We start from the raw sequence: 17562 nt of genomic DNA on the forward strand, positions 1-17562 counted from the left end.
TAATCATTTACATACCCAGTAAAGGCACGTACATATATGAAGTTGCATCGACATCTAACTACATTTTCTGGGTGCTTTACTTCTTTTTGTCAGGTAGTATATGATTGTCATTAGAAATACTCCATCTGAATGAGCACTGAGGATCTGAAGGATATCCTGTGTTACAGCTCAAAAAAACAGTGATCACAATTGAAGAGTTATAATGCTAAGTAACAAAATGCAATTTCTAGATTATTCAGAATAAATGCTAAGCAGATAACGTGAACATAAGTATGTACTATCTCCACATTGACTCTTGCTCATTAACTTCAGGAAGCAAGTTATCACATGACATGATCCAAAAGTAACAAATAAAAAATGAGTTTCCTAAGTAAATTTGCACTGAAATGCCAAAAAAGCTACATCCAGCAAGCAAGTTATGCAATACTGTATTTGTACCTCTAGTAATCATTTTACTGTTCATTCTTGGCACAATTTGCTGTAAAACTGTTCGTGCACCTCGGGTAGGTATTCCTCATTCTCCTGAAGTTTGTTTTCTTCTCTGAAGACAATCCTTTTGCACCAGTAGCCTCAATGAATGTGATTGTTTTGAAAGCTTCACTTAACCATCTTTTTTCCAACACTCTTATCATTTAAAAAAGAAAAATATGGCATTTCAGTCTTTGATCGCTATTTTTTATTTTCAATGACCGGTTTCAGGCTAGCTGCCCATCTTCAGATCATATATTGCAGTTACAGATTAACTTGTCAGTACAGAAATATCGGTTCACTGTCATGACACCCCCGGCTCCCTACCTCAAATTGTTCAGTGAAGCCTGTCCTGTTAAATTTGTGCACACTGTCAGGACAGTGAACCGATAGTTCTGTACTGACAAGTTACTCTGTAACTGCAATATATGATCTGAAGATGGGCAACTAGCCTGAAACCAGTCACTGAAAATAAAAAATAGCGATCAAAGACTGAAATGCCATATTTTTATTTAAAGAACAATCGCGGAAATCCCATTAAGACAATCATGTCTAGTTTTGATAAACTCTTATCATTTCCCATCCTTCTATTACAGCCACTCCTCCTCCTCCTCCTTCTTCTTCTGACCCAGGTGTGGTGATTTTAATCCATGAGGCAGTACTTATACTACCCATAGTTATGTTAATGACCTATCAGGTGCTTTCTGAAAGTCAATAAAATAACTGCCTTTCATCTGAACAACTTTAAATAGTTACTTATTGTGGGTTGTTGCTAAGATGTTCATTACAACATGAGAAACAAAATGCTTCTTCACCTTTGCTCTTTTATTCAATAAATGGAACATCACAGTCACAAGCTAAAAAGCTGAGGCCAGAAACAATTGCGTTCTATTGACACACAGGTACCACCACCAATGAAGACATGCCACAGACAGGCTACAAAGTGGCAGGACCACGTTGGAGAGTATAATCCTGATGTCCGGTATAGACAACTGATCTAACACAATCTGCATTTACCCATTTAGCATGAACAAGTCATAGGCTTACTTCTCATGCCATCTTCTAGCTTTTGTAGAACATACAGCAGCCATCATTAGATGTAGCCCTTTTAGTATGTAAAAGCCCTGTTCACATACCACCTAACGAAATAGAAAAAAACAATTTATACAAAACTGGCACTTAGCCCCTTCAGAATGATAACCCTTCAATTATGCTGATTGCTCTGAATAACGGCAGATAGGAAAGACGAAGGTAATTTCATACCACTGCATTTGAGTCAGCACACAGGATTTGGAAATGAAGTCATTCTGCAATGGTGTCCATATTATTTTGTCCAGCTCCTGTTACCATTAAGGGGAGGTTTACTATCTTTGGCCCGAAAAAAGCATGTTCTTTGAGAATTTTTTTCTCGGGGTGTGTTATAGGTATCAATGTCAAATTTGGTCAAAATTTTTATTGATATTTTCTCTACATACTGGAATTTTTTTGACCGGAAATGTTGAAGAGCATAGGCGGAAGTGCCATTGGAACGAAACAAAATTTTGATGCAGACCTCCACGCGCAGTATGTAACATGTCAGCCGGCTGATCTGAAATCAAAATTGAATAGACATTAGTGAAGTATATAAGATACTTTAGGAGTTTTACCTTGCTTAAGTTATTTGGACCATACGAAACAAAATTGCGGCCATTTGAAGAAAAATAGGGTTTCCTTCATCGATTTTTCGACTTCGTCGGCCAAGTAAAAACATTTATAGTTGATGGATCATGGTACAACTCCTAGACACTTTAGTTAGCTTCGTCGGAAACAAAGAATCATGCCAACAGGTTCAGTAGATTTGAAGTTACCATACCGCCCAAAAAAAAAATGTAATTTTGAGAAAAACATGTTTGATGTTTTGACTACATATAAATGCAATATTATGCAAAGTACGTTCAATCTGTTATTCTGGGTCCATAAACTAGTCCTTCCTCTTCCTCATAGAGGGCATTCTGGGCCATCCTGCGCTGCTTCAGAGCCGCTCGTACGACCGGTGACAAGCAGTTTTTGGCCACTTGAATCTGGTGGTTGTCCAAATGCTTGGCAAACTGCGTCGAATAGAGTCCCAGGGTGACGTCCAATGTTGTCATGGTCTTCTTCAGAATTGCTGAATACCCTTCATTGAAGCTGCTCACTGCCAGGAAAGTCATAATCTCCACTGTCTTCTCACCAGAATGCAAATGCTAGGGGGCTAATTTCCAAACACACGCGTTCAAAATTTCATTTGAAATTTGTATGTTTCCTCCCAAGCACTGGTACAATTACTCGTCCCCCAAAAGAAAAAAAACTGGTGCATGAAAAAGGCTGATTTCAGGCAGGTGCATTTTTTTGTTCAACCACAAATAACAAACATTTCCGTTCCGTATTCGGAAAAACTGTTTCAGGGGTGGATTCAAAATACTTTTATGGGTCCAAAAATTCAATTTTAAAAAAAATCAATTTTTTGAACCAAAATATAGTAAACCTCCCCTTAAGATGACATTTAAAAACCTGAAGTACCTACAATTAACACTCTACAGCTACACATCTGACTGTGCATACCTGGTAGAGTGTCGAGCACGAACCGCACGCACTCCACAAAAGTGCCAACAAAGCGCTGCGCGTGAGCCCCGTCTGCCACTATCCACGGCAGCAGCACGGAACGGTCATCGGCCAGCTGCTGGATCCACGCGGCGGCCGGCTCTCGCAGGTTGCGCGTCCAGTAAGGGGCGAGCCACGGTGAGAACATCTCACTCAGGGCCGGCCACAGGTGGCGCTCGCACACTATTACAGGAGGAAACGAATATACACTGACTCTCGCATATGAGATGAAGAACTACTCAGTCCAAATTTTACTAGTATTTTTATCAACACAGTATGGTGGGATTCAAAGTATAATATACCGGGTGGCCCAAATCAGTCTGAAAACTAGGAAGGGAGTTGCAGGGTAGATTGTGCTAAGAAATAACTGTTAAAAATAAAAATTACAAAAAAGAAATAAACAAAATAATAAATAAATTGGGTATGTAGCACCATTTCTGAGTTAATAACCAGTGAAGTTTGTCAGTCTGACCACAGCGTGCACAAATTCGAGTGGTCTGCCAGATATGATTAGTGTCAGCTGTTCTCATAGCATAGATGACAGTTCACAAGACTGCTCAGCCTTTGACTCAGATTCCATCATTACTATTGTCCCGTGTCCAATTTTTGTATCGCTCTCTCTTTCAGTTTTAGGAAACCAAATGAAGACCACTTTGGCGAAACCATCTCTGGTGAGCCCCTTGAACTTGCATTTGCAATGGCCCACTTGGTTTCAATGCAAGTTAACTTGGAAATGGCACACCACATCAATTTCTTTGCTTAACAATAATTTCTCTGAAAAACTTACTCTGCTACACTCTTACAAGCTTTTCAGACTGTTTCTAATCTCCCTGTATGTTGTCAAACAGCTTATATGTGTTTAGAAAAACACATGGTATGTTGGTTTACAGGTCAGCTGCCATGAAATGACCACTTGGAACATTTGTTTTTACCAGTGAATGACATTTACACAGAGCCTTTATGTTTTCAGATTCACTCACAGTGGTTGTCATTATTCAAATACAACACAGTATTTTTTTTTTCAGTTCATGTAAACCAGTTAAAATACATGGTGTACCATGATAGTCTGTGCTGTCTTGCTACGTGAATAATAATGAAAACCACTGTGAACTAATGTGATGGTTGGTTGGTTGGTTGATTTGGAGGAGGGGACCAAACTGCAAGGTCATTGGTCTTGTCAGATCAGGAAAGGATGAGGAAGAAAGTCAGCCCTGCCCTTTCAAAGAAACTATCCTGACGCTTCCCTAAAGCAATTTACAAAACTCACGAGAAACCTAAATCAGGATGGCCAGACACAGGTTTGAACCGTTGTCCTCCCAAATGCGAGTCCAATGTGATAACCACTGCGCTACCTCGCTCGGTGCGGGAATATGGAAACATCAAGAACAACATCAGTGTTATTTATCGGTGCAAGATGGTAAAAACAAAGTTCCATGTGGTAATTTCATACTCACCCATAAAACAACATGCTGTGTGTCTCTATAAAAGCATGCAAGTCATCTGACGAATAATGTGCGAATTCAACTCTAGTAACAGTGCTCTGAATGAAGTAAACTAAACCAAATTGCAGCTGGTTGCTCTTGTACATTATGCACATACAATCATCAATTTTTGTGTTTCAATCAGTAGAATAACTAGAGAGCAGAGGCTATGATTTAGTAACTCTTGAAAATAGCTGACACTGTAGCAGCTGCCCTGTATATTGTCAAATACGAGGCATGTCTGGAAAGCAAGTACCACTTCATTCTACCACTGTGGCAATAGTGTCACAGTTCCACACATTTGCACTCATCTCTCAGGTTCATTATCACATCAGAGTTGGATTGTGTTGTGCTTATATTGGTTAGTCATCATCCAAAATGTTTAAGACAATCTCTGAGCCTGCAGACTGTGGTGTAGTGTGTACTGTAATATGATTTTTGAGCACAAAGAATGCTAAGTGAGCTGAAAAATTCATTGTCAGCTTGTAGAGATTTAAGCTGAAAATGTAATGACTGATGGAATACTGAGAAACTGGGTGAGATAAATCAATGACGGATGAACCCATATTCACGATAAAGCACAGAGTGGGTGGCCTTCTTCTATCAGTGATGGTTTGGTTGAGAAATTAGATGAGAAAATCCATGAAAACATACAGTTCACAATGAGAATGCTTTGTGATCATTTTTCCACAGATTTCAAGAACTGTTTTGCATGAGACTGTCACAAATCACTTAAATTTTCACAAATGTGTTCCTCTTGAGTTCCAAAAATGCTTACGGATGTCCACAAAATGAAGCAAATTGGCAAAACTTTGACATTTCTTACCCATTACAGTGATGAGGGAGATGAATTCTTAAACAGGATCATGACCAATCATGAAACATGGGTTTGTCATGTCACTCGAGAATCAAAAGAATGGTCAATGGAGCGGAGGAACTCACAATCCCCCAGAATACAAAAATTCAAAACAACATTGTCAGCACAAAAAGTCATGTGCATTGTGTTCTGGGACAGCTAGGGCATTCTGCTTGTTGAGTACGTTCCCCAACAATCGAGACTGATACTGTGAAACACTCACAAAACTTTGGCGTGCATTGCAAAACAGAAGATGTGGAATGCTCAGTCAAGGCATTGGTTTGTTTCACAAAGCATTCTACTAGCATCACTTAAAACCTTATTCAATAATTTAGTTGGGAGTAGTTCAATCACTTGCCATATATCTCCATTCTCACACCTTGTTCTTGAATTTGAGCATGATTTTGGGGGAAGGTGCTTTGAAATGGATGACAATGCTAAAAATGGTATTTGGCAGTAGCTGACTACACTGGTGGCCTCTTTTTATGAAGAGCGGGTAGAAAAGTTGATTTTCTGCTATGACGAATGCCTCAACAATGGTGGCAACTACGTAGAAACATAGTATAAGAAATACTCTTCCTTGTAAGAATAAATTATGGATTGAGAAAAATGTTTTATGAGTTTTTCTCCAAAACAACACTTACTCCCTGGACACAGCTCATAATAATAATACTGCTGTCAATTAGTAGTACACAAGACTCTAGAAGCATATCTACAAACAGGTGACGACGATGGTTAGGGTACATAAAGACCTCATAACCAACAAAATAGCAATAGCCAGACAAGTTTGTCAGGGGGTACAGTATCTCCAATGTTGTTTACTCTAGCCATGGATGATTTCTTCAAAGGGTTAGAATGAGGAAGCAGGGTGATCAAAGTCAATGGCATGTCACTGAACTGCCTCTGATTTGCTGACACCTGCGTGCTCATAAGTGAAGACCTGACAGAACCAACAATTGTGATTCAAGAATTCAAAGTTAACTCTGCACCAGTTGGTTTTGAGATGAATATGGGAAAAACTTAAGTCCTGAGTCCAAATATACAACTATTGAAGCTACCTCAGGAAATGTCTATCTCAGCCGTCAAATTCAGCTAGGGAAAGCCTGCCACAAGGCACAGTTTCCACAAAGAATAGGGTTGAGCTAAGAGACATTTAGGGGGCTTCAGCTCATACCAACCAACTAGGATGAAACAATTAACACAAAGAAGACGTGCACTATACTTGTGTCCTGTGAGTGGCAATGAGGTCTAGAATGACTGGACATACAAAAGGCAAGTGCTCATACATAATGGCATGAACAAATAGAGGGGAGGATGCTGGGCATCAGCTGTGAGGACAAGATCTGGAATTAGGTCATTACAAGAAGGAGAAGGAAATGGGTAAAACAGAAAATCGCAAGAGTTACCAGGCTGAGTGGGAATGTGACGACCACATAGTAAGGAAAGACACTAAAAGATTAACCAATAAGATGGTTTATTAGATATCTTGGGAACAAAAAAAGGGGGGTGGAGGAAATGGACATCTTCAGCTAATATGCCAGGGTGCAAATTGGATTGGGGATATTATACACATTAGAAATGTGAGCTTTCTCTTTATTTTCTTTGTCATTTAACAATACTGAGCAGCAGCAACATGGCGCCATATACAGCCTGTAATGATATAATTTTATAATGGTTAGTTGGTATTGTTGGGCACGGTGCTGTAGTGGTAAGGCACTTGCCTGGATATCGACAGGCTGCAAGTTAAAATCCTGGCCAGACCACGGAAATTTTCAGTCTGCCTTCACTCTAATCTTCACCCCTTAGGGGAGTCGCCAGGGATGACACGCACGTTCCACACTAACCTGTATGCAGTGGAACTTCGATTTTACTTTTTTCTCGATTCTACACCATAAATTCATAGCCCATGTAAAATACCCCATAATATCAATGCTAAAAATTCCCTGATTTTGCGTTTCTTTCTAGTTAGGTTCACCTTGATTCTAACTTCTTACTCTACGTCTCACTTGACTTCGTTCTGTTTTCTTCCTATTGACATCTGACGTAACTGAACAAGTTATAAGCGAAGAACATGCTTGGTCATAATCAAGAAAACATCACCCATTTCTGGCTGGTGAACTCTTATTGGCTGGCAGCTTGTTAAGTCACTCAATAGCCAGCACAGTCACCACACCACACTAACACACTTAAAATGAGCTCACCTACTGGATGTGTGGAGAGGGGTAGTGGGCCTTCAACAATGGGAGTGCAAAAGCATTTTGTGAAGTGCTGAAAACACACTTTTCGTGCAGATGTTGTGCTGTGACAGAGATGTCACAAGGAAATAGAACAAGGTTTTCGAGACAACACATTTTAGAGACTTTTGTGTTCAAATCTGACACGATACAGTTGCCACAACTACATACACTAGTCAGGCATATACACTTCACACTAAACACACTGTAGATCGTAAAGATTGACAGCAGTGACAGAGGGCATGAAGCGAGACCATAGCACCTGAGCTTTCTTTCAAATTTACATTTTACACAGTGTACAAAAATTCATTGGGCCAACTTCTAATAAGCTTGTAACATCAATTGGGGAAGTAAACTAATTTTCTTGTGTGTCTGTTTCTCTCATCAAGCTATATAAAACTTTAACAGTGGTGAGTGTATGAAGTGTGGTTTGTAAGAAAGGCATTACACAGTAACAGCAATGGTGACAAAGTCTGTTATTAAGCAGATGACCGCATTTATACTTATGGTTTAATCGCTTAGCTGTGTGATGTTTTTGGTTTAATTCAGCATGTTCATCAATTTTTGCTTTTTTTCTGGGTGAGCACAAAGGATGATCTCTCAAAAACGTGTGCTTCAGAAGTATAATTTGTGATTGTAGCATGTTGAAAAATAGCTCAATTACCTTGTACCCAGATACTAGTTTCAATTTTTTGACGAAGTTTTACTTCCTATTAGACATCTGTCATTTTTAAAGAACTGATGAAACTCATTACCACAAATTATTGTATAAACAGTGTACTGTACATTCAATTTATTTCACTTAGATTTTATATGAAGTAATGGACAGGATTGCGATTTTTAATCATATATGCCAAGTACATGTGTTTTTTCTTGTATTTTGTGAGGTTTACAGATTTTTCTCAATTCGGTATTTTCCTCATTTTTGCGTTTTTAAAGTCTGGACCACACAAAAACGTAAAACAGGAGTATCACTGTATTCTCTTTCCTCAGTTCTACAGGGTAAAGGAATGATCAATATACAGGGGTACAACAGGAACCAACATTTGAAGCAAAAACTAGTAAAATTGGGCTCTAAAATGCTTATCTTTAAAGCTATGAGCACTTCTTCATCTTTGATACTGTGAAATGAATCGCTTCTCCTGCAGTCTCTTTGCTTTTCATATTTTGGCAGGAGATAGTATGAACCAAAACACATTTATCTAGTAAATGTGAGCTCTAAAACGCCTACTTTAAGAACTGTAAGGACTTGTTCAGTAGAATAATTTTTTTTTTTTTTTTTTTCAAATAATTGTTTCTGTGAATGCTGAAGATAAGGTGGGTAGATCACGTAACTAATGAGGAGGTATTGAATAGGATTGGGGAGAAGAGAAGTTTGTGGCACAACTTAACTAGAAGAAGGGATCGGTTGGTAGGACATGTTTTGAGGCATCAAGGGATCACAAATTTAGCATTGGAGGGCAGCGTGGAGGGTAAAAATCGTAGAGGGAGACCAAGAGATCAATACACTAAGCAGATTCAGAAGGATGTAGGTTGCAGTAGGTACTGCGAGATGAAGAAGCTTGCACAGGATAGAGTAGCATGGAGAGCTGCATCAAACCAGTCTCAGCACTGAAGACCACAACAACAACAACAACAACAACAACAACAATTGTTTCTGTTGTATCCTCGAAGAGTGACCATTTTTCCTGGGACACCCCAAAGAACTGGGGTAGGTTAGGGGCACACAACTTACCAAAATGGTGACCAATTGAAAAACTTGCTCCTGGCCATTGAATCACACTAAACTATTACTATTATTATTATTGTAGATATTCTGGTGGACAGAATGTGGTGTATGAAGACAAGAGACTCACACTGGTCGGAGAGCGCCCCCCTCTCCAGCTGCACGGAGCTGACGACAATGGCATGCCCCAGCATGGCGAGGAATGCTGTCAGTGGTTCCACATAGGCCCGGTACTTAGGGTACAGCCCATACAGGCCGTACTGCAGACGCTCTTTGGTGAAGTGCGAACCCAGCAGTGTCGCTGTCTCCCGTAGCTGCAATGAGTTAGCTGTATAGCTTGAAGCATTTACAAGAAAATTACTAAAAAGTTCACAGTGTGGTTACAGTAACAGACAGAAAATGACTGATGGCACTTGGCCGCATTAACATAGAGAGAAACTACTTCCAATGTAGTGTCATGATAAACCAGTTGTAGCCTTTATTTTTTGTATTTATTTACCTTTTGAAAATAAAAGATTTGTTAAGAAGACTTTCAATACGGCAGATTTAGGCAGATGTGTGGGGGAGTGGGCCGGGTTCAACGTTTCACTGCAGCAGCCATACCCACTGAGGCTGCCACCTCCACAACTTATGCAATATAACAGAACATTGCAGAGTAACACTTGCAGCTTCCCAAACGCAGAGATAATATGATTAAATATATATGTGTAGTATAAAAGTGCTCTATGGTCACTTTTTAGTTGTATTTTGTTTAAAGAAAAAATGATGGCATGGCAGCAACTACTACTGTCTTTCTTCTGCTGGTGATCTTCCTGATAGCACATTAGGCAGAAGGTGGTCACATTTTTATTGCATATCTTATGATATTTAAACAATGTACAATCTTGGATGTAATAATGGCAATATTATGAAAAGGATAGATTGCTAATCACCAAATATTGCCATTCTAGGTCACGGACAGGCACAACATAAAACAATGCCCAAAAGGCCTTCTTCTGGATTAGACCACTTGCATGCACACATTCGTGCAAGTGCAACTCACACACACAAGACCACTGTCTCCGGCTGCCGAGGCCAGCTAGCCATAGCCGTTATGTGTGTGTGAGTTGCACTTGCATGAATGTGTGTATGTATGTTATGTAATTCAGAAAGGCCTTTTCACCAACAGCTTATTTGGTTAGGAGTCTTTTTGTTGTACCTGTCTGTGGCTCAACCTGTTTTCTAAATGATTTTTCAGCAATTTGTCAGAGAGTTTGAATCAAGCCCGTTGTCTTAAAATGGTGATGCCACTGATCAGCTTCTGTTATTGCAGCCTTAAATGTATATAGCACAATCAATGCAAGCACGTGTCTTCACTTTAAATTTATGTTACAAAGTCCGATATCATTTCTGAAGTATCCTATTGTTACAAAGCCAAGAAGGCATTGAAATTTTCTTTAATTTTCTTCTCATCTTATTAATGATAGACAGACAACTACTCCAGGATGAGATTTTCACTCTGCAGCGGAGTGTGCACTGATATGAAGCTATGAAACTTCCTGGCAGATAAAAATTGTGTGCCGGACCGAGACTCGAACTTGGGACCTTTGCCTTTCGCGGGCAAGTGCTGTGGGGATGGAGCATGAGTTGTGCTTGGGTAGCTCAGTTGGTAGAGCACTTGTCCGTGAAAGGCAAAGGTCGCGAGTTCGAGTCTCGGTCTGGCACACAGTTTTAACCTGCCAGGAAGTTTCAGACAACTACTAATTACACTGATATAACTGCATAGGTTTCCATGGCCAGAGTCACTCGACATAAAAGTTTTCTGAGTATGGTGCCGCGCCAAAATTGTAAAAAAACTACTGCTGCTGTAGAAAAACCACCGTTTCAGCCATGGTTGCAGTGGGTCTAGACCCAGAAGTTTTTTTTTTTAACATTATGATGCATCACCATACCCAGAAAACTTTTATGTCGACTAGTTACACTGATTTTGTCATTGATATAATCACACTTTCTCTATTTGCTTATTTTGTCCTTTACGTTTAAGACTTAAAAATCTAATACCACAAGGAAAGAGCAATTAAAGCAACAGCCAGTGATAGTGAGAAGATGCAGGCATTCAATGTTGCAGACCTGTGATCGTATTGGGTTATTTAAAATTCAACTGTAAATGTTAACATAGTTCAATGAATAACACGTATCATCACATGGTATGCCGTGTTGAAATTGTTCAGTTTACTTTCAGTCTTAGTCACAAACGGACACACCTACTTCTTATTTGGAAGAAAACACACACACACACACACACACACACACACACACACACACACACACACACACTTGAAAATAATACATAAACTACTGGCTAAAAAACGCTCCCGTGCATCTCCGTCTCACTGCTACTGTTTATGTATGTCTGCCTCCCACTGTCTCCTTTTCCTCCCATTGGCACTCTCTCCTGTCTGTTTCCCCCACTGTCACTATTTTAATCCCTTCCTCTCGCTCTTTCTTACTGCAGTCTCATTCTCCGCCACTTTCACCGTCACCGTCTTCACTGTCACTATCTTCATCCCCTCCTCTCGCTCTTTCTTACCGCACTCTCTTTTCTGCCACTTTCACTGTCACCGTCTTTTTCTCACCCACTCATGCTGCCTCTGTCTTCCTCGCTTACAGTCTACTGTCTCCCTCTTCAGCCCCCACTCTCTCTTCTCCAAACATGTCCTTGGGGATCATTTGCTCAGGGTTTTGACACCTAGACCGGGAAACTTAATGCATGGATATAGGGGATGGGGCAAAGTGAGCAAATTTTTTCGTGTAAAGTTCGCCAGCCTCTGTATGGTTTCCATTTATCTCTCTTTTTTTTTCATTCTCTCCTCTCCCTTTGGCTCCCACTGTTACTGTCATCTCTGTCTTTCACTGCCACTTTCTCTCTCTCACCATCACTGTCTCCTCCCCCTTTCATTGTCACTGTTTCTCTGTTACTCTGTCTCAGTCCAAAAAAGCGTGAATTATTTCCGCACCAATATTTTTGGTGAGGAAGGGGGAATGAGGATTGAGCCAGCTGACTCCCCACTTTTCTCTCAAAGCATATTCATCTTTTTTGTGCTCCAACAGGCTGATTATATAAAATGAATTATGTAATGCAACACAAGTTCCTTCAAAACTACTTTACAGAAAACTGCAAATATTTTTAGGCTACACCTACAGTATGCCAAAAAATGTAAGGTTTGATGTGCAAGTACAAAGAATTTCGCATGACAAAATAATTTTTTGTAAGGTGCTTACACCACCACATGGCATCACAGAAAATTTACAGGTCAAGGCAACCTGCATAGACATGAAATGCTTAGTAGACAGAGATAGCATATCATAAAAGTTTTATTGGTGAAAAAGTAGCAACTAAAACAGTTTGGCAACCGCAGAATCCCAGCCATGATTTTAGTACATCAGTTAAGACTACATTTTCACTTCAGACAGGATATTACATGCTTAATTTATGTGCACAAGTACAGTAACTTTGAACCACTGGATCTCAGTAATGGATAATGATACCATAAAATGCTTCAAAGTTCCCTAAGGTCATTATCTTTAGAAGCTATTTTGACAATTTGCTCTGAACAGAAATTATAGAAGTGACCCATCACAACAACTGGTACTTTTGGTGCCCAGCAATCATGGCTTTATTGGTATGTATCTTCATAATCGATACAGATTTTCAAAAACAGGAAAATGGCATTTCTAGAGAAATGTCCAAAGAATGTACAGTTAAAATTTGAGTCATTTGCTAAAGTTAGTTTTTCGGATAATTGTGGCCCATAGTGCAAAATGGCAAAAAACTTGTTTGTGCATTAAGTGCAATACTTTTCAATCTCTGGATCTTGGTAATGGAATGCTGAAAAAAGTTTCGAAGATCGACGAGAACATCATCTTGAGAACACATAGTAACAATTTCGACTACTTGTCATAAATAAAAATCACTGAGTGGTGAACTCCACAATTGAAACTTTAGGTAGCCCAAAAATCATGGTTTTTTTAAGTTTTCTCAGAAGCCACCGATGAAAAAATGGAGCTTTTATAAACCAGTTTCGGTCCACCTTAGGCCATATCTAATGCAAAGGAACCAATCAATCTACTGAACTTGCCTCATATGGAGGAAGGGTGTAGTGTTTAAATTTTGATCGTGCACTGTAGGATAACTACAATATGCATGTTCTTCCAATAAGTATACAAATGGTCGCTAGGAAAGGGGTATCCGTAACACATGCCTCCTTATCTGTGTGAGCAGTAGAACCAGAGATACAACTCCCTGAAAAACTGCATTTTTGCCTGCAGCTTTCTGGATCATACTGGTACCGTGCACTGTCATGCATGAACTGATACTGTATTGAGAATGACATTACACCATGTTAGAAGATGTGAATTAATTTGTTGAAAAAGACACCATGAGGTAATACATGTCTAAAAATATTAAAGAAATTTATGCTGAATGGAAATTTGACTGAAGGGAATACGCATATGGATGAAAGTTATAAAAGACATATAGAAAAATCACTAAAATATTGTAGAAAAGCATTTTCAGACAGTAAAACGCAGTAATCAGTTCTACATATGCTACACATGAAATGACTTTTATTGAATCTTCATTTGATTTAATGAACCCATAAAAATATTTAGTGTACTATATTTCTTTTATTATTTTAAATCAACAAAAACATTGTGGCCTAAATTCTGGGAATTGTTTCAAGGATGATCATAACAACAAAACAAAATCTTTCAAGATCCAGAGGTACCGTGACAAAGCAAAACAGTTGAGATGAAAAAATTCACTAGAGGAAGCCACAACCTTCTCGGGTGACTCGAGAACCAGCACTGAACTCATTACGATTTGTGCGAGACACCCCCGAGTAGAAAAATGCGCCCCACACGAACTCTGCCCCGAGTGGTGCTACTCCGGTAACTTACCGTGTCATATCTGGTCACTAATAACATCAGAAAACCACGGAAGGCTGTCACAGAACTAGGAGGCCCGTATACGCACCTCACTGTGAGACAGCGACCTCTGCTCCGTGGCGAAGCGGCGCGCCTCCTCCCGTACGGTGCCAGCCCCGAGGCCCGGCTTGAGGCGGTCCGTGGCGGCTCCCACCGGCTGCAGCAGCGCATTGAGCAGGTCGAACCAGACGGAGGGTGCCAGCTGCTGTGTCTCCGAGGCACGCAGCACCAGGCTCAGTACCTCACCGTAGTGCTCGGGGAAGTCGAACAGCAGCATTAGGCGCAGGTGCTTGCGGAACACCTGCAGCACGAGCGAGATGTTGTAATAGCTCTCGTTTGGTTACAGTCATCCAGCAGCACCCGTGTAGGAAGACTGAATTGTGGCAGTTCATGTTGACCCGTTATGCAAACAACTCTTGTTTCAAATGCCCTGAAGTGTTTCAGCGCCTTGTGTCATCGTCGGTGGATTCTTTTACTAAGTTCCGTAAAATGCAAATATGTTGCTTTTATTTCGCACACAATCACAAGCTATGAAGTCATACGTAGGCAGACTATGAGCTACTCCACACAGTTAAAATAAGCCCTGCTTATAGGGCAATGAAACCATACAAGTTAGAAGTTTGATGGTTTGGGGAAATTATATTGATGATAAATGTCTTTATGATCACAGTTGCTGGATTAATGCCCATAGTAACTATAACTAAATCCAAAAAAGTCAGACTTAGTACTTCCTCGATCTCAGTGCCCTGTAATATCAGTGCACAGTGCCTTGCTATTTATTTTCCACTGTAGGCTGTGAACCAGAAGCATTGCCACGTACTGGAGTAGTGTCTGAAGGCACTTTAAGCACCAACAGTGTCGTACTTACAGTTATCATTGCACACGAGCGTAGCCCTGCTGCACTGCCTTCATTGCTAAATTCTATCACTATGTGATAATCACAATGGACATAAAAAGTGTTTAGGCCTAATTTTGTAAAAATTATTATAGGCCTACTTATAATATGTTTGCATTTTACAGAACTGAATAAAAGTAGACAAAATGTGTGTGCATACCGTCTGCATAACAGCTCAACCTGATTTCCCATAATAGTTGTTATCTTTTAAATACGGCAACGCAAGTAACACACTGTGCGAGTGCAATAAATATGTTATGTCACACCACAGAGATTAATACAGTAACAATGCTTTTCTAATGCTATGGGCGCCATGCAGATATTTAGTTTAGGATGTGTAGTAGATGGAAAAACTGGTATCCTCTGAAAATTCATACCATTCTTAATTAGGCACTGCACATTAAACTGTGCTTCAATGAAAAATGTTTATTTTTCTTCCAAGAGGACCTTGCAGATTGGCCATCTTTGAATTGAAGATAACTACCTAGATATTAATTTTCTGGAGCAGTACAATGAACTTCTCAAAAAACTAAAAAAAAGTTCTCTGCAGATCTGAATAATTCTGAGCATTATTATGGACAAAAACGTCCACCTTTTCAACAGAGCTGCCTGCAGCTGTGAGCATGCTTGTACCGGGATCATGAAGTTACTGGTTCAATTCTCCTAAGACACAAGTTCCTTTTTCTTTACTTTCAATTGGAATTCCATATTTATTACCAAAATGAAATCCTAATCAGGAAATGCAGTATCAAATCTTCTATTACAAATAGTATTTTTTATATTAAATTACTAATTGCATGAACATTTGAATACTCATTATAAATTAGAACCTGGTTCAAAAATGTGAATTATGTTAACGTTACATGAAAAATCATATATATTAATAATAGTTTTCCACCCTTTCATTGCTACAGATGTGCTCCCTGCATACCGTGCGGAGGGCAGCTTTTGTTACGGCTGCACTGATCACCAAATGCTCATGCCAATGCTGAGAGATGGTATTCTGGTCGATACAATATACCCATCACCTGATTTTTCAAAAACTACTAGGTGAAAAACAAATTGATTTACATGCAATTAGCAGCTAAAAAGGGTAGATGTTACTTTTGTTACAAAATATGACTTAATATTTATTACTTACTACTTCAGTTTTGTAAAATGTTAATACTACTCCAGGGTTAGACCTGAGGCCCGTCCCAGCTGGCTGGCTGCAGCAGTCGTGGGACACACGATAGTCATGTTGCCAGTCCCTCCAGCCGATACTGCCAGTAGGTGAGCACTAATCATGCCACTGCTTCTTTATTCGAACAGTTCCTCATTTGGCCTCACGAGGTTGTGTGGACCTCATCAGACACCTTCCTACCTCAGAAAATATCTGAGGAGATACCGGGAACCAAATCTGTGTCTTTCCGTATCGAAGTCATCAACACTAACTGTTGAGCTATGGAGGTTATCATTTTAATTTAGTTATGAACTACTCTTTTCGCTGCAGCTTCACCCACGCCCACACTTGACACGTGTACTGCACATGTCTCAAACTCCTCCCCTCTCTCTGTAGCAGATGTGGAGTGATTATTTACTGTTGTTTGTAATTGTTAATGAAATATTGTCAACTGTCTCTGCAGCGCCATATCAAGAAAATGTGATTCCCGTGAAGCCAAAATCGTAGTGTAGAAATTATGAACTATTAACAGAGAGGATTATGCAAATCAAACAGCACATCTATAGGTGAACCATCCACCTTAAGAGTGGTAGTACCTAACACACACAATTGATTGTAATATGTATTTAACTCAAGACCTAATTGGGGAGAAGACAAATCCACTGTGCAGTATTTAACAGACTGCCCCTGTAACTTATTTATCCTAACTGAAAATGCAAGATGCACAGGAATTCGGCATCTCCCGAACATGTCTACTCCCCCCCCCCCCCCTCTCTCTCTGGCTATCTCCCCCCCCCCCCTCCCACCCGGGGTCTCACTATCCATCTTTTGTTCCCCCCTTTCTCTTCTCAGCCATGCCCACCTGCACTTGTAGCCCCTGGAATGCATTCTAATACTACCCACACAACATGTCTGTCATGCAGGGCATCCTAGAGTACTCATTTCCAGACAGCAAGCAGCATGTGTACCAAATTTGGCTGAATTCAATCCAGTGGTTTAGGAGGAGATCCTGGACATACATACAGACAGGTTCACATAAATTCATTTGTACATATAAACTAGCCTTTCCCCGTAGCTTTACTGGTGTAAGTGTTCAAATGCATATACTGCACACATCTCCTCCTCCCCCTCTCTCTGGCCATCTCATCCTTCCCAC

At 40.0% G+C, this 17562-nt stretch overlaps 1 protein-coding gene across 1 annotated transcript in view; it reads right to left on the reverse strand.

Annotated features, from left to right (window-relative positions):
• Positions 1 to 17562, reverse strand: part of LOC124552329 (ectopic P granules protein 5 homolog) — a 358669-nt gene that overhangs the window by 103002 nt on the left and 238105 nt on the right. Inside the window, exons 29-31 of the mRNA XM_047126600.1 lie at positions 14399 to 14650; positions 9515 to 9698; positions 3049 to 3270 (exon numbers count right to left, since the gene is read on the reverse strand). Of these exons, the coding sequence (XP_046982556.1) occupies positions 3049 to 3270; positions 9515 to 9698; positions 14399 to 14650 (658 nt within the window). The remainder of the gene's footprint in view (positions 1 to 3048; positions 3271 to 9514; positions 9699 to 14398; positions 14651 to 17562) is intronic.

The sequence above is a fragment of the Schistocerca americana genome, chromosome 10 (assembly GCF_021461395.2).
Source record: "Schistocerca americana isolate TAMUIC-IGC-003095 chromosome 10, iqSchAmer2.1, whole genome shotgun sequence".
NCBI classification, from domain to species: domain Eukaryota; kingdom Metazoa; phylum Arthropoda; class Insecta; order Orthoptera; family Acrididae; genus Schistocerca; species Schistocerca americana.